We start from the raw sequence: 17,776 nt of genomic DNA, 5'->3' as shown, positions 1-17,776 counted from the left end.
GTGCAAAATAATCCAGATCTCACCTGACATTATTACAAACAAATACTTCAATTACCGGCCGGTGGAGTGCACGCACAGACGTACATGTGTTGCTTTCCTGACCTTAAACAGGAACCATCAGTTCCAGAGACATTTCCTGACATGAGGTGGGAACATTTCTCTTCTGTACATATTGTTCACAGATGTGTAAAGTTGTCTTTAGACCAGCCTCCACCGCGCGAAAAATCCAACAGCTGTTAATTGGTAAATCAAGTCAGAGACAGCATGAGCGATGCACTTGATCCGTACACAACGTCTCACTCGCCACCTGAGGTCTGCATTAGTCACGGCGGCCGTGCGACATTTGAGCTTACGCACACACACACACACACACACACAAAAAGTACCATTTCAATATGATAAAATCCCATACACATTGAATCTTTTCCACTGGGTGTGGATAAGTGAGGAAACACATTTTGTTTAGGTTTGGGCAAGAATTTAAGGAAGCCCTCAATCAGCAACACTATAAACAGACCATTCCAGTCGAGGTGTGATTACAACGGGTGGAAATAAGGCACAAATGTTGCTACTGCGCTCGGCGTCTTGCACAACATGTGGTTTGATGATTGGACAAGTAGCCGTCAGCCAAACGTCGTCTCGGGGAGTGGAAAACTACTTCTCCGAGAACCAAAATCCAAACAGGCGTTTGTGAAAATGATGCAGGAGGCCTTTTTCATGTTGAAAGACAACCATTCTTTTTCTGAGAGTGTGGTAACAAGGTAAATCCATCCTGGCCGGAGAACAAATATACATTGCAATTTTCAGTCGTGGCCAGAGGAGCTGAGGCCCCGAGGGGCGCGGAGGGCACTCGTGTTTCAAAAGAGGCATGTAGACGCTGAGGCACTTTCCCTTCGGCTTTTAAACCACCCTAAGTTTAGTTTACAATTTGTACCTCCTGGTAGTATGTGTTGTACATACACAACTCCCTATTTACTTCCTTTATAACTAGATAACCAGACTACCATGCAGCTTGACTAACATAGTGAGTTTCTACACGTTTGTGAACGCAGCTAAATGCTGCCCCCATCTGTCACTGGTTCATAACTACACATCACTGAATAAAAACCACCCAGAGCGAAGCCGAGGCTTAAAAAGATTTGGTTGTTTAATGTAAAATATATTTTATGTACTTTGTGAGCTTTAGTTCTCTTGTAGTAAAGTGTTGCTTCACATTATACACGGGAGCCGTATCTCCTCCTGCTGCAGTGACTTGACTCTGCGCTGAAACCCGCCCGTGCCGTCGGGGCCGAGGGGCTGACGCAGCACCTTCTGCGTCGAGGACAGTGCTTTCAGGTGGCCTGCCCCCTTTGGGTTCAATGCCTCAAATCTGCGCCTGAGCACCCACGGGCTGCAGGAATACTCCTTTGCGTCTCCAGAGCACAAGCTCATCTTACTATACCTCTGATTCGAACCAGACTGGACTTTGCATCTGGGGACAATCTGGTCAGAGGAGTCTTCCGTGCAGATATCCAAAGATGTCTGGCTCTGATATGCGTCCGGGGTTTCATCAGGAACCTTAACTGGTGAGGAGGGTGGTTTCTGCTGTACTAAATCATTGATTATTTCGGGTGCATTTTCTTGAGAAGGTGTGTCCTCTCCAGGCTGGTCCCTGTTCTCCTCTTCTGGTGATTCCTCTTTGGGGAAGTGACGCGTTGACTGGAATCCCAGAGACACCACACACATGGCCTTCCCGTCAGATTGCTCCTCTTCTGCTTTCAGGGCGTTGTAGGCCTTACGAACCGCCTCCAAACTATCAAACTTAACCACTGCACACAAATGCTGGCCCAGCTCCTTGTGCCGCTTGGCATAGCACTGCAGCTCCCTGGGGAGCTCCTCACCGGGGAGCAGGACCCAGACTGAGGTAACGGCGCCATGAACACTGAACTTCTGGAGAATCTTCTCCGACAGCGAAGGATGCTCCTCTGCGTCTTCGTCTTCACTTCGCTCCTCAGAAAAGTTCCAGACGAGGAGGAGCTTGCTGGTGGGAGAACACAGCAGCCATCTGGGAAGCGGCTGCACACGTCTCACTTTGGTAAATTCGTCGTTCACTTCCAGAAGGTCCGAGTGTGCCGCTCCCGCTAGAGTCATGTACCAGTTCGCGGTCAGGGCTTTTACCTGCGTCAAACATTGGCAAACTCAGCGTTATTCCCATTGTAACTGGATTGTTTTCATTCAAACAGCTGGAATGTAAATACCTCAGAAAGCACACAGAGTCTTGCTAAACCAGAGAAGTATTATTTACCTTTTTCAAACAAGTGAGAAGCTTGAGACTGACGTAGCCCTGCTTGTTCTTCTGCACATGCTTCAGCAGGAAGCCGTCTTCCGCCAGGTGACTGTCAGAGAACAGATCCTCCAAAAGAGCTTTGATCTTCAAGCAGAGCTGCTCGCCTTCAGGGTCTTCTTCTTCGGTTTGGAAAGACTGTGCATCAACTCTACAACACATGACTCAGCATCAACATCCACTCTAAAGCCAGCCGTGTACATTAGACAACATGTAATGTCCTTACCCCACTGGATTACTCATGGCAACTCCCAAGGAGACAGTGATAACAGGACACTAAGTTTTACGATGTTTTCTAGCAAAGTCAAGACAGGTGCTAAGAAGAGCTGGCAGTTACATTAATGGAAGTAATGGAGGAGAAAAATGCGCCCGGACACCATTCATACAATCACAATATTTTGTAAAATGCTGTCACCAAAATTCCATGTTCCACAGTTCACTTTCTTTCACCAACATTAACATAAGCTGAGGTCCAGTCTGCACAACAGGAGGAGCAACGACATCTATATATCTGCAATGCATCTTTGAGTTAAAAATGAAATCAAGAAAAAAAAATAAATAAATAAATAAAATAAAATACAGGGGCAAAAATAGCAAGAAAACATATTCTCTAAATCCAGGTATTGCATCATGTCCCAGTTCTTTTCAGCACTGAACTGCTGCCGCGTGCTGAATCCATCACTTGCATGAAAACGCTTTGTTTCCTTGTTTTTAGTCACATGCTACACTCATTATATGCTGGGTAATCTGCAGCTTGTTTTCAGCAGGTTTAAAAGGCTGCGTGGGTTTCCTGGTGAGAAACTGAACAACTTTCTGAGAGGACGGGAGATGGTGAAGGTTTTATTGTTACTTGCATTCATACCCACACGGACGTATACACACACACATATCCACATTTATGGGAATAAGAATTATTTCTGATTCACTAACAGGACCACACACAAGAATGTACAGAGAAGTTTATTTTGACCAGGTCAAGGGGAGGAAGGGGTGAGGGATGAAGGGGTCGAGGGGAAGGGATGAAGAATGGTGTCGAGACTGAGGGTGGTTCTCTAAAGTCTGGATGTAGGAACCCTATATCATATCTCTGGAGGAGTCCTTGTCCTCCTGGTTCCTGCATTGAGGTTGTAAAGGAGACGAAAGAACAGAGAGGATTGAAGGGAAGGGGTTTGAGAACTGAGCCAAAGTGGGTAAAAGAGGTTACACGTGCCTATACAGGAGAGTGCAGGTAACTGAGAAGTGGATTTGTTCCTGAACCCAAGTTATAAACTTCATTTAAAAGCATTAAAGAGATTAAAAAAGTCACATTTACATATTCCTTGTTAAGATTTCAACACTCATGGGACTAGGGTTTGTGGGTTTGGTCAGATTTGTCTCCATGGCAACATAAGCAATAAGCAGCAGTGTGAGAACTCATCCTGACTCCTCCACTACATCCCTAAATTGAGCTTTCAGGCGCATAAAACCACACTGTTTTGCATCGTTACTGACACCGAGACGCACCGACAGCGTGGATTGTTAGCAGCAGGTGTCATGGACACTGCTTCTTCACTTCTCTGCGCTTGAGACCGCAGACACTCAAACAGGTGGACACGGTAAATATAGTGCTCTAGATGGTAAACGTGGATAATGGTCTCTCAGCCGGGAAACACAAGCAAACAAACACTCCATCGACAGTCATTAAATTCTTTAAGTGTTCAGTTCTGATTGGTCCACGGGCGTGAAAGATGTCACCTTTTTTTTTTCAAACAGAGCTCCGCCCACTTCAAACCCGGCAGAGGATTATGGACCAGAAACACAAAGACGGTGTCAGAGCATTCGTTCAGTCCTCCTCATCTAACGGATCCCTAACAGCTCACTTATTAGTGAAGAGGGACCACTGTCGTTTTGTGTCATCATGGACAGCGATCCAACAAGTATTTTTAACACCTGCCCAAAAAATGTGGCACATTGCATTGTGAAATCCCCCCTGAAAAATAATAATAATCTAAGGTGAAATAATTAGTGTTGACAACCAAGCGGGGAAAAGAATCACTATGACAACTGAGCAAACGGCATCTGTTGCAGAATACGGTGAAATTTAGTTGAAAAATATTGTCAGCCTTGGGTCAGAAAAAGTTGTACAACTGCTTAATATCTCCATGGCAACAAGAGCAAACACCTAAAACCAAACGTCATGTCGTGATGCTGACACACAGGAAGAGACTAGTAACGATGTTGAGACAAGAGCTCAGGAAATGTTAAGCAACCTGTAATGTCGTTTATTTTTCTCTTGGCTTAGGAATTATACAAGGGGGTTACCCTGACAACCAGGGCCTGAAATGTCCAGCTGTAGACGTGCCTTTGGACTGTCTCCAACGGGGGACCACCCACTTCAAACAAATGACAAAGACACAACCAGTGATGTCTAATGTGAAATAAAAAGAACTTAAAGGGAACATTAAAAGGCGGGTAAATGACAATATATAGTACATCAACTCTAGTGAGGATCTTTGACACTAATGTGTTGTAGATTATCCTTGGAAAGAAAGTTATGAGGGTAAAGAATTCAGTTGGTCACAAAGTGTAATCTCACCACTAGATGTCACTAAGTCCTACGCAGTGGTCCTTTAATAGTCAGTATTTTGTAATAAAACATTTTTTTTAGGAGGGACTCTTTAAAAAGGGATTAAGGTTAAGGGATCTTTTAGAATTTAGCACACACATTTAACACACCTGCAACAAAACCACAAACAAAAAGAAAAACAAATCACCAAAACATCTTCTTTTAAAGTGTCAGATACATTGCTCACCAGGAAATAGAGGGTATGCATTGATGTCACTGCCGTGCGAGGCCACGCCGCCTTGAGTTGCTAAAACATGGTGAAATGTGTCAGTAAATACACTGACCAGGTCAAATGGACTCGACAATAATCCACGCAAACTAGTATGGAAAAGCGGATTAGCCTCAGTTTCAGTTAATTTCAGTTATGATAAGTGTAGCTAAATAAAAGATGCTAACGCTAAAAGCTTTACTGAGAAGTAACGTTAACCATACAATACTGTAGTGACTGGCTGGATGTTAAAAGGATGATGAGGTGCTATCGCAAATATTCCATTTATTGTTTTATTGTTATTGTTGCAACTAAAAGAGTTACTGTCGGCCATAACTACACCAAAACAACAACATCCAGCCCTCCAGAACGTAACTTCAGAAGTAACTTAACTCCATCAAAAAATACAGCATAAATGATTATTACCTGACACTAAATGTGAACCACAGCACCAGGTTTCGGTGCCTGGATTCCAGTTGTTTCTTAGCAATGCAGCGATCCATTTACTTCTCTTTCCTTTGGCAGTTGGAGATATCTGTAAAAATATCTGCTGGTTCAGTCAATCGCACAACAGCTCTTTCACGTTTTTTAATTTCATTTAACAATCTAGACGCCATTAAAGCCTATGGTAGAAAACGAATGCTGCTAATCTCCACGTTCAACGGTCACGTTTTGCCACTCAGTGGCCGTAACCATGGAGACATCCGCTTGCTGTGACGTCACGTGCACACCTATCTGTAGTTTCGAGCAGAAAACCTCTGAGACGAAGCGAACAAAGTTCCAGGTGTTCCCCATATGTACATAAAATTGTAGCAGCGAACCCACAGGATTAAGAAACGAAGCGCCACAAGCGAGTCTTTGTACAAAAACCCAATTATTTAACTTTATTAACATCAATGTTTTTTTCTTTTCGTCAACAGGTTCTTTTTAAATTCCAGTTTATTATCAACAAATAGAAAACAGACTGTGTGTACAACAGATCGAACCCCTACAGCACTAAGCATTCACAAGGTAAAAATGAACATTTTCGTTATTTTTTTTTTTTTTTGCCACATTTTCAAGTCCCCCCTACCTGCCACTGCCACCACTGCCGCCACCACTACTACTACCACCACCACCACTGCTGCTGCTGCTGCGTAGGCCTTTCAGATCAGACGCTCTCCTCCTGCGGTTCGGGTGGGAGAAGATGTGTGCTTGAGTGGTGCGATGGCTCGTGCTGAGTGAAGAGTCGTCCATTTGGATGGGTGGGGAGGTGGGTGTGGGGGTGGGGGTTGTGCTGTTTTTTCCTCGGTTGGACGGACAACCAGCTGTCGAAGTTACTATGGTAGTACAGTAGATACAACGGTGTTTCCATTAATACACACTCTAGGACAGCAGGCTCTCTGCAGTGTCTCTAGGTAGATCAGCAGAATTATTCCTTTTTAACAATATACTTTTGAAGCTGTGTATATATCTATGTGTAATTGTACATATATATAATCAATCATAATTATATATATATATATATATATTTATAGTTCTATTTCTGTATAAAATAATATCAGGTTTCAGTCCAAAGGGCCGAGTCTTTGTCCCTCTGGTAGGAATGGTTGATTCTGTACAGGTACTGACGTCGATGGCTCTGCTCCTCAGCCCACGTGAACCACTTCCCGCTCCTTTATCGGCCCGCGTGGTTCCACTCCAGCAAAAAAAAAAAAAAAAAAAAAAAAAAATCGACCATGCCAGAGGCGAGCGTGGAGATGGGAGGGACTTGAAGAGCATCTATATTCAGAGATCAAGAGTTTATTTTCCGTCGCCTACCCTTTGGGTATAAAAGTCAGTTTTCCTCAGGTAAGTTCTCCGCTGTGGAGCATGAAGGCCTCAATGCCGTAGGCTTCTGATGAAAAACAAATTAAAACAAAAAAAAAAAAGAAAGAAAGAAAAAGGAACACACGCAAAAATCCCCCCCCCAAAAAACATACAAATAATGTGCTTTCTTTACACCGTGTTTCTGTACACCTCTGATTTAGTGTCGTTAGGTCATTCTTTCAGCTAGCTACCATGTTTTACAGAAGGACAACCACAGCAAGTCTGTGCTTTTTAAATCAATGTTCTCAAAGTTGATTCTCTTTGTGTGTGTCTGAAATGCTAAGTGGAAAAAAAGGCAAGTTTTTTTTTTATTGAACTGAGAACCACCAGAAACAATGTTTATGACACTTAAAAACGAAAAACGTCGTGAGACGAACTAAATCCGACAGCAGCTCAGAGAACAGTGGTCCTCCTGTATTAGTATCTAGGAACATGATGAAAATACATGTCCCTTGAGTTAAAGTACCTTAAAACTGATTATGAAAATAATGCGCGCCCAAAGCCTGGGCTGTGTAAGACAAAAAAAAAATAAAAAATTAAAATGATTATTAAAAACAACAAAGTATACTAAACAATAACATTTGACGTAATGATTCATAATATCGACGATAAAAAAAAAGAAAAGAAAAGAGAATTCTCTCTTAGTGCTACCAGTAGCCTTTGACAATCAGGGAGGTTTGGCTTCGACAGAGCAGAGGGGCGAGCTGCCGGTCTGCTCTGTCGCATCTGTACAAGAGTTGTCATGTTTGTCACAGTCACTGTAATGTTTCCGGCATTGTTTTTAAAGCAAAAAAAAAAAAAAACAAAAAAAGAAAAAAAAAAATCTCAGGTGGTTGGTTAACTCGTTTATCTCTGTGATTGGTTAAAACCGTCAGCGGGTCTCGTCCCGCTCTCCACCCCTCCGGTAGCTGCGAGGGGATCGGGGTTTTTTTAAGGGGGAGTCAAGTGAGTGGATGGCGGCTGAGATGGGACACTTGGCACACACTCCTGAGAGGTTTGACCAGGGAAGCTGCTCGGTGGGAGTGGTTACGTTGCATAGTGGTCAAAGCTCCCCAGGTACTCCAATGCTGCCCTGTAGCACAACTGGTACTGGTCCTGGAGAGAAGGAGACGAGCGTGAGCAAGGGACTTTCAGAAAGTTCGCCAAGTATTATCACTGCGTAAACAGGAAACACTTCATTTGCAGAGCAATAAAGTGACATTTATGCCTTCATAACTTATAACTAACTGTAGTAATTTGGAGTTAATGAGAAGGTTCTCATTAACTCCACTAGGAGTTGGGACAGTTTCAGTTTTTAAATCTGAAAACGTCTTTAAATTAACACCGTGACAGTTTTACGCATTATATTTATCACTTCTTAATTTGAGGAGAATCTGACACCGGGCCACAGCGATAACGCCAGATGAGTTTGTGGGCTGCGGGATTTTTCTGACACGCCTCTAAAACCTCTATTAAAAAAGGATTTGTCACTAAGTCTTTGTTTTTGTGGAGCCCTCTTCGGGAAAAAAAAAAAAAAAAAAGGGGGACGCTTTAGATAACATCAAGTTTAAATCAGCAAAACAAAACACAGTCTTGACTTTGAAACGCGAGGTTTTAAGTCTGAGCGGCGTCCTCGTCGGAGGGGTGAGGGGGTGAGGGGGTATGCGTCGTCCTTACCTCGGTCTGCACCATGGCAGGCCGCTGGGTGCGAAGCGTCTTCACTGTCTGGAAGAGGTCGACCACGCCTTCGTACCTCATCCTCTCCAGCACGATGCTGAGGGTGATGAAGACTCCGGTCCTGCCAACCCCGGCACTAAAACACACACACACACACACACACACACATATCCGTTATCCGTTAAAGTCTGCATGTTCAGGTTTGGACTGTTTAACTATTTATTACCGTAATGCTCAAAATTAAATCTCACTGGCAAGTTGAAGGAGGAAAGCGCCTCGAATCTACAGTTATGTAAATCTTTTATGCTATATATTATTCATTTTCGATTTACTGAATTCTTAACAGCTCGAAAGAAAAACTTTTAAAAGTAATTCCTCATCTGCGCCGGCGCTCCTCTTTACCTGCAGTGTACAGTGATTGGTCCGTCCTGCCCGAACTGCTCCTTGGTTTTGTGCACTTGTCCGATGAAATCGATGAAGCCCTCTCCGGTTTTTGGCACTCCTTGCTCGGGCCAGTCAGTGAACTGGAACTGGCGGATTGTTCTGGACTGTCCATCCTATCGGGAGGAGGGGGAGGGGAGGCAGCAAATAAGGAGTTTAAGTACATTTAAGAGGCCAAGTCTCTGGATAACACTCTGCTGTACTTTGCAGTTTGTGCTTCACAGATCTGTGAATTTGTCTGTGAGCTCAGCCACAAAAAGCCCCACTGCAGAGGCTCTCGGGCTGAGCCCCGCCAGCACCAATAACAAGGCTGGCTGTCACCACAGCCATCTAATCATCTCATTTCCACGTGGGATGTAATACGGATAAAGCCGACGACCTGGACGGGAGGAAGAAAACCGCAGGGCTGAGGCGCGGCCCCACGTTAGAGAGCGGCGTCGTTGGCGTTTTTCTATTATATTTATCGCGCCGTTCCTAAACACATTACTCAGCTCGGCCCCATCAATTATTTATTCATCCCTGATTTAAACGGTCCAGTTTCACTCCTTTTCTTTAACAAGGACCGCCTGTGAGCGCGCCGTCATAAAGGCAGGTTCATATTTAGACAGACATTATAGAGAAGAGCACACAGGCGCACACGTGTACACTATATATATTAAGGAGAGGCTGGATGTGGGATTAGTGTGTTGCTGGGCCGTGAGCCTTCACATGACAGTCGAGTATATTTATAGCTCATTGAAACTACTGCATCACAGGGAGTTCCAGTGCTGGCCCTCGGGGATTGAAGGCTACGCTTTTCATGTATTTTCACAGCGATCTCGACGCGCACGCACGTCCACAAACACACAATCCACAGAGCACGCGTGCTGTTACTAAATCTGGGTAAGACACGTTTGATGGCGCATGCACTTGATGCCAGCCTGTCAGGAAAAATAATACAGGACGGCTTCTGATCATCTCTACCTTGAAATCACAGGCGCTGTAATTCTTAACACTTAGCCGTCCAAGATGAATTTGTGGGAGTTGCACCAATCAATCCTCGCCCCTCCCTCCCTCCCGCACACACACACACAAACACAAACACACGCACACAAAACCCAGAGATACATACCCTGGCATCTGTGACTTTGAACTCTCTCAGGATGTACTGAGGCATGTTGTACTCAGCCATTGGATCCACCACAAAGTACTGGTACCTGGCTGAACGCTCTGCTGGCCAGTACTGATGGCACTTCTCCTACAAGAGGAAAGTGAGAGAAAAGTCAGACCAAAAATTTTCAGCATTTAAATAAAATTTGAATGAAAAAAAAAAAGACAGAATGACTGGCGGGCAAAAGTGTGCATGATATTTCTGCATCAGTAACTCTGAGTCATGATGGCGTCTCTGGCTACGAAACATAAAATCTCTCCAGACTGATGTGGGGGTTGTGAAATTTTGTCCGATTCATCAATATTTACATAATTAGTTTGTTTTAACCGAGGCAACGATGTGCACGGGGGCTTTTTGTCATCGGCTACGATTGCGGCCGAGAGGGTGATAAAAGCTCTATAATGCAGACCAGTACCTTCAGAATGGCATAATCACAAAGAACACCTCAGATATTAAGGATTTCATTAAGCTGACGTCAGTACGAACGCACAGTTTTCTTAAATGACCAGTCGGAAGGTTTTGGGAGATGAGTTTAATATCGCCCTCACCGGTCTCTTAAATATGAAGCTGTTTTAGCATAAAGACTGAACACGGAGGAAATCAGACAGCCTGTTGTTTCCAGACTTTGTGCTAAGCTAAGCTAACGTCTGCTCAAGCAGAAAGCAAACAGAATGCAAGTTGAAAACTAAACTTTGCGTTTTAATCGCCCGAAATGAACAAACGTCTTTTGTAACTGTAATGAGTTCACGCCGTTTCACCAGTCGGGCTTGGAATGCAACCTATAACATTTCTAACGCAGTGACGCACGCCTGATTCCTCCCAGGTGAACTCCAGTCATTGTGATAAGCAAGTTAACTTTCAACCAGGGGCATTGTTCAGCTTTGGAATGAATTAATATTTGACCAGCGTGACGCGGCGGTTCAGCGGGTTCGCCCCGGTGACCTGAACCGGCGCGGACCGTGTTTACGCCGAGCGTGTTTCATTACCCGTCCCATCTCTCGTAGCTTGGTGAGCATGACGACAATGGTGGAGTTGTGTTCCCACAGCATCCTCCAGAAGTCTTCAGTGGTCTCGGCCAGGGGACCCTGTGTGGCCAGGTAGGCTTTCTGCTGTCTGTGGATGCAAAGTCAAGGCAGAAATGATGAAAATGAGTCCCAACATGCAACTCAAATCTGATGTCTTCTAAACCTGTAAAATATATTCAGACATTTACACCCCATAAGATTATATAGCTTACAACCACGCTGAGTATCTGACGTCCTGAAGTCTTTGTATTCTTCTTCAAATGTAACAATACCAGCGAGACATTTCCTACACGTTTAATGATCCATAGCAACTGTCTTTGTCACTGAGCAATTGGAGCCTATACGCATCCTCCGCCTCTTCCTCCTTCCTCTCTGTACCACAACACAGACTCAGAGAGAGCACTTGATATGCTCACAAACTAGAGATGAGCTCATCCACTGAGGTGCCAGAGCTGTGCTGGTGTGTTACGTGACTTCGGTCCGGCCGAGCAGTTCTTTTGTCAAACAGCAGGTGGCAGCAGCACGCTGACCAACGAGGCGATAGGGAGCTGAGAAATCCAACGCTTGCACGCACACACACACACACAAGCGTGCGCGCATAATTGTGCAAACTCACATGTTTGCTGCACATGTAAGCCTTGCATCCAGGTGGAGGCTTTTATGCTCGCATGTATATTCAGATCCGCCGCTCCTCGCACACACACTCAGTCACACGGCGAAGCTCCGGCTGAACAGCTAATGAAGGTGCTGCAGGCGAGGAACTAATGTGGAACCGGGAGATTAGAATATGCTCGGGGGCCTCGCGCACACAAACACAGAAACAACAGATTGGCGGAGAGGAGATGACACGCGAAGAGGGGGAGGCGACAGTGTGGGGAATTAAATTAAAAAGATGAAAAACGGAGGAAAGAGAGAAAAAAAAAAGTATATGGCAGGGATGTGCGAAGTGCAGGGAGAGGATGTGGGGAGGAGATGAAAAGAGTGAGCGCTGCTCTCTCCAGCCAGTCATCAGAGTGCAGCGTAAGACTCACTCCAGAGGAAACATGACGAGAGGAAAAGAAGGAAACAAGAATGCAGAAAAAGGGAATTTGAGAGCAGGAGAAGAAGAAAGGATGAGGGGGTGTGGGGGGGATGAATGCAAAGTTTGAAATTGGGTCTGGTGGACCCCTCTAACCTCCTCTTAAAATGGCCCCTAGCCAAAACAAAAAAAAAAAACAATTCTAACCGTATCTTACAACGCTGACTTCTCTGCACACAGCGTCCCAATGAGCGTGCTGCCAAACAGCACAAAGCTCTCTCTGCATCATCCCACATGACTGCAGCGCTCGAGGACATAGTGTTTCATTTCAACCTCATTACAATGCTAAAACTCCAGCCTGCATCGGAGCATATCCAGGGCTCGCGCCCCTGATAGCATGGCTGGAATCAATGGTTCGCCTCTCATTAGCTTAGCATATTATTGGCTTTTCTTGAAGGCGCTGGGGTGGAGGGCACTGGAGGCCCCTGTTTAGGTTTTATTTATGCCCGCGTTTTTAAAAGCGGCTTAATTACACAGCGCCGCCGGTGCACACAACAGGTCCCTACCCGGATGTCTGTCTTCGCCGCGATGTTTGGACGGAAAATTAAGATGGCGAGGGGAAAGGGAAGGAGAGGGTGGGAGGGGGGGCGCGCAGAGGAGGAAGATTAAGGAGGAGAGCGGGGAGAGACGGAGATAGAAGGGGGTAAAAATAAAGAGGAAATGAGGAGGAAAAGTCAGGGAATATGCAGGAGAGGAGGAAAAGCACTTCATTACAACGCTCTCTCGCCGCAATTATACTATTTACACAGCAACAATGGAGGGTGGGCCTCTGCGGAGCACCTTCTCATTAACAACAGGACTGGAGAAAGAGGGGGGAGTCGGGAGGTGGGGACGGGGGTGTTGTCTCTGTCACGGCCCAATATGGAGCAGAGCCCCGTGTGGACTAAATGGCATTTCACACTCACTAAATCCATCCCTCCACTTAAACCACTGAAGAGTCAGCTCTGTCTGTCACTGCCCATACTTATATAGATATAAAACACAGAGCAGCCTTTTCATCTTCCTCCCTCTAGGAAGCAATTTAGACTCACAGAGGACACGAGGATATGCGGCAGCCTCCATATAAAAAGCGGCGGCGGCTCAGCCAACGAGAGCCACACTGACAGAGCCCGGAGTAATTCTCGCCGCCGGATTGCGCCGACTGTGACCTCATCTCCAATCCGCTGCCATACATTTTTATCAAGTCCACTGTGAATACATCTAGTATTTTCCACACCTGTAAGAGCCTTTGAAGCCAGATCGGTTACAGGCACAGTGAAAGTATCGGGATAACGGCGCAATTTCTGTTGTGTTGTGTCTGTACTCCGGGGGTGTTGGGTTTGAAAGAAATCAGCGGCTGCGAAGCCAAAGTGCAAAATCTCAGATCAGATTTAAGGATGTTTACATCCACATCAGAGGGACCATTCGGGACTGGAAACCTTTTCATGTAAAAGGCTTTCAGGTGAGGAGGCGGAGTGTCGTTGTAAAGGCTGAGATAAAACTAAAGTTGTAAAAATAAAACTGAAGTCGTCGCGGCGTATTCCCTGGTGACGCTGGTGCCGGTCTGTGGAGGCATTCATCCTCATCTTCTTGCTTTTAGTACGGCTCTCGGTATGAAAGGAGCCTCAAAGAATTTACTGTTGCCACAAAGTGGGTCCCTTTAACAACCATGAATGATAAGGCTTCAGTTATTCTGTATTTGTTGAATGAATCAAAAGATAGAAACCTGGCGTTAAGTTGCCTCGTGCAGCTTATTTTTCTGAGCTATAAATCTTTATTATTGTTGCATTGATTGACATGTTGATTTATTAAGATGAATGCTCAGACTGCAGCTCATTTTGAGCCATTTCAACGCTAATGGTCGGCGCTAAGGCCACAGAGGTAAAGTGCTTACACCTGGCCTGCCTGTTACTGCCAACTGGTGCGGCGCAGTAGACGGTGGTGGAGTGTGGGATACAATCTGCTCTGAATAACACTTTGAGGCATGAGGAAAATGGTGCAGGAAATAAGTTGTCATTTTCCCAACATGGGGCACACTTGTCTACTACCCACACCATCTAAAAACATTTTCCAGCAAATGTTCCATTTACTCCCGTTATGTTTGCAAAAAACTACACTACCCTGCTTTTCAGAGAAGCGATGTGGGCTTGTAGCCCGTGTAGCTGTGACCTGACATTTTTTTTTCTTTTTTTTGCACGTGACTGTGCATTTTGCGAGGCTGGCGATTCGCAGGCTTTCAGTGCCGTCGAGAGAATAACGCCTCTCTGTTCGAGCTCAGAACTTGGCGGCGACGTGCTTTTGCTGACCTGTAGCCGTCGATGCAGCTGGCGTTGATGTAGTCGGAGCCCTCGACGCCGCGGATGGGCTGCAGGCAGACTCGCGTGGACTCGAAAGGCATGATGTTCACCAGGCGGTTCTTGAACTTGTTGCAGGGCAAGTTTGCGCTGATGAACCGTGACGTGTGGGCTTTGGAGTTGGCCAGCCTCTGTTTAATGAAAGGTGGGAAGAAGAAAACAAATTGAAGTAAACCGAGTTCCTGTAATGATGAATAAGATATTCAGCTAGAGATCTGCCGACGGCTGCGGCCAAGTGTAGTGGTCCCTCAAAGAGTCCCAGAGCTTGTTTGGAGGACCGTAGGCGTGACAAGCTCCGAGCTGGCAGTGGACGCAGCACAGATGGACAGCGCAGGAGTGTGTATGGACAGTCATAGTACTCCAGGAGGATGTGTGTGTGTGTGTGTGTCTGTGTGTGCGTTGTGGCCAGACTGCGCGGCCTCTACGTACGCCGCAATCATTCTCTCACTCTTTCATTCTCCTTTGTTGGCAGGAGTGTAGATGCCATTATCACTTCAAACAGAATGGATCATGGTCATAAGAGGGCTAATGGCAGAGCTGCGCTGGGAGGAAAGTGTGTAATAACATCACAGTAGATGGCTATTGACAGAAGGTGTGCATGTGACTGCGACCTTGAACACCAGCTGTGTGTGCGTGCGAGTGTCAGTCACTTTGCGCGTCTCCGCGCGCAGGTGCGTCGTCGCGTTCGTCCCTGAGACGTGTGTCTGTAACCACGGCGACGCTGCGATGCCTAAGCACCGGTGTCACCGAGATAAATTCCTGTGCGTCGGCTGATTTGGTGAATTACTGATTTCCAACAGCGATGCTTAAATCTCGAACTCTGTCGGACTTTCAGCAAAGAAACAATAAACGAAGTTGGCGCAGCCTTCTGGTAACTTCTGTTAATCGATCACTCCTTGTGCTTCTTGTGCAAATGGAATATTGAGTGCAGCCTGAATCAGAATTAACTGGTAAAAAAAAAACATCGATCAGCCTCTGTCTGATATGCGCGCCTCACCTTGAACTCCAGCTCCATAGCGGTGACGGTCTCGCCGGAGGGGGGCTGGGTGAGCTTCTGGATGTGGGCGTACAGGTTGCGCGCCGGGACCTCGGTGTTGCCGCACGTGGCGGCCTCCAGCAGGGCCTCGTGGATGAAGATGTACTGGTCCTCGGTCTGGACCATGTAGTTCCTCTGGGCGCGCATGCACGTCACGTGGCCGTAGATGTCCACGGACTTTTCGTGCTTCATGCGCTCCAGCATGGCGTCGATCACGATGAAGCAGCCGGTCCTTCCCACGCCCGCACTGGCGGAGAGGGGGATAAATAAATAACTTTCAGTGTTGGTGCGGATAATCATAACATTATTAACAGTTTCCTGGCACCGTTTGGCTCCCTCTCTGTGCTTGACAGCTGTGGACTGGTCATTATACTTTTCATAATGTCAGCTGCGAGTAGAAAAACAGCAGAATAAAGAAACACGGTAACATATAAGAATTAATGGATCAGGAAAAGATTCGGTGTCATAGACAGTGCAGGGCTCATGGCGCAACACATATTGTGATATACACACTTCGGTGTATTCATATTGAAATCAATATTGCTAGAGGCTACTACTGTATATTATAATCGAACACCTAAAGAAAGCTGGCACCACGCTACATGTTTCCTTAAAATACTTGTGCTATTTCGCGAGGTACACAGATCTTTTGGTTTTCACTTAACCATAATGTTCTTGGTATGCTTTTCTCTGACGAACCGAAAATAATTCTCCAGAATCAGCTGTTCTCTTTTTTAACCCCCTCCCACCCCAAATTTTAATTTGTTTAAATGCACATTAACATGAATCTAACATATTTCAGTAAAGAGATAAATGACGTTATTTGTCAGTCAGCACTTCACTCATTCAGTGATACAGGAGCTGTCTCAACAGTTTCACACAGAGCGCCACGCTAGCTGAGACTTGTCTCTAAGCTTCCTGTGCCCCCGTCACTGCTGAGCCAATCATGAGGCCGCGTATTACACACTAACTCTGTCAGGTTCCAAACAATTGGCCGAGAGCCTGTTCTGTCCCCATGTGAAATCCAGATGCAAGCTGCAGAGAAGCTAACAGTGCAGCTCGCTCCCATCAGTCAACTGAGGCCAAAATGTTTTGGTGATTCACTGTCCCGACCACATTTAGCTAAATTTAAAGGGAAAGATATGGATGTTTATGGCAGTTGCACAGCCACCTTACTGTTGCACATTTGAAATTTGAGCCTGTATTATTTCAATAGCTTAATATTGAATGCAAAATGATAATAATAATGTATATATATATAAATAGTCAGGTTTAATATAGAACACATATAGTAGGCTCCCAACATTCGCCATAAAAAAAAAAAATCCATAACTTAACCAATTATTGCTACACTGTTGCATAAAGTGGAAATGGGTCACTTTTCTAGTATAACCTCACACTATAACTCACCTGCAGTGGACCACCATGGGCCCTGCGTCTGGAGGGTTACAGGCCTTCACCCGTCGTAGGAAAGCCAAGATGGGCGTGGGATACTCGGGCACGCCGTGGTCCGGCCAGGCCATGAACTGGAACTGTCTCACCTCTCGCTTCTCGCTGGAGCCGTTCTGCACGAGAATCAGCGGAGTCAGTGGAGTAAAGCGAGGCGTCAGCGTGAGCTCAGAGGGATACCAGATACGGGCATGGTGAACTGCCATTGGCTGCTTTTCAAAGAGAAACTTTTCATGCTGGGCAAAATTTTTGAACAAGTAAAGGTTGCGCTGTTTTGATGAGGGGAGATGAAATTCTGCGGTTAAAATGTGAAAAGAGCAAGCGGTTCCTTTGTCAAAACCGCAGCTATTTTTGAGCTAAGGTCTCAAGTTAACTTTGATAGCGGCTCATAATGCACTCTTACTTTCAGGCTTGTGATCTTTCTGCGAGTGTAGGTGTAGATAGCATGAATAATTTTGGAACTCAGCTCTGGCAGGTTTCACTGAAACGGTTTGTTGGCATCGTCGCCACTTCCTGATTGAAACCAAGTAATCGCTCCAGCTAGAGACTAGCATTTAATTAGGAATTCTAATAATGTTTGAAATCGTGAAGTTAGCAATGGAAAAAGAAATGGAAGAGGGGAAA

At 45.5% G+C, this 17,776-nt stretch overlaps 2 protein-coding genes and 1 long non-coding RNA gene across 20 annotated transcripts in view; 1 reads left to right on the top strand and 2 right to left on the bottom strand.

Moving 5' to 3' along the window:
- Positions 1 to 1,133: 1,133 nt before the first annotated feature.
- On the bottom strand, positions 1,134 to 2,610 carry larp6b (La ribonucleoprotein 6, translational regulator b). Its single transcript, XM_047590072.1, has 2 exons — positions 2,285 to 2,610; positions 1,134 to 2,157 (listed from the first exon to the last, which is right to left on the bottom strand). Exons 1-2 carry the CDS (start codon positions 2,483 to 2,485, stop codon positions 1,210 to 1,212), a joined length of 1,149 nt encoding a protein of 382 aa, XP_047446028.1. The 5' UTR covers positions 2,486 to 2,610; the 3' UTR covers positions 1,134 to 1,209.
- Positions 2,611 to 3,096: 486 nt separating this feature from the next.
- LOC125011083 lies at positions 3,097 to 5,225 on the top strand. Its single transcript, XR_007113124.1, has 3 exons — positions 3,097 to 3,154; positions 4,076 to 4,239; positions 4,605 to 5,225. It is a non-coding gene; the product is annotated as an uncharacterized LOC125011083 (long non-coding RNA).
- Positions 5,226 to 5,991: 766 nt separating this feature from the next.
- Positions 5,992 to 17,776, bottom strand: part of LOC125010559 (receptor-type tyrosine-protein phosphatase F) — a 160,370-nt gene continuing 148,585 nt past the window's right edge. For all 18 annotated transcript variants that reach the window (XM_047589289.1, XM_047589288.1, XM_047589293.1 and 15 more), the window contains 8 exons: positions 17,114 to 17,268; positions 15,665 to 15,950; positions 14,620 to 14,798; positions 11,218 to 11,344; positions 10,193 to 10,318; positions 9,043 to 9,197; positions 8,641 to 8,776; positions 5,992 to 8,079 (listed from right to left, as the gene is read on the bottom strand). In XM_047589289.1, coding sequence (XP_047445245.1) covers positions 8,011 to 8,079; positions 8,641 to 8,776; positions 9,043 to 9,197; positions 10,193 to 10,318; positions 11,218 to 11,344; positions 14,620 to 14,798; positions 15,665 to 15,950; positions 17,114 to 17,268 — 1,233 coding nt within the window. In that variant the 3' untranslated portion in view covers positions 5,992 to 8,010. The remainder of the gene's footprint in view (positions 8,080 to 8,640; positions 8,777 to 9,042; positions 9,198 to 10,192; positions 10,319 to 11,217; positions 11,345 to 14,619; positions 14,799 to 15,664; positions 15,951 to 17,113; positions 17,269 to 17,776) is intronic.

Source organism: Mugil cephalus, chromosome 7 (assembly GCF_022458985.1).
Source record: "Mugil cephalus isolate CIBA_MC_2020 chromosome 7, CIBA_Mcephalus_1.1, whole genome shotgun sequence".
NCBI lineage: Eukaryota > Metazoa > Chordata > Actinopteri > Mugiliformes > Mugilidae > Mugil > Mugil cephalus.
This window is presented reverse-complemented; position numbering and strand designations above follow the sequence as displayed.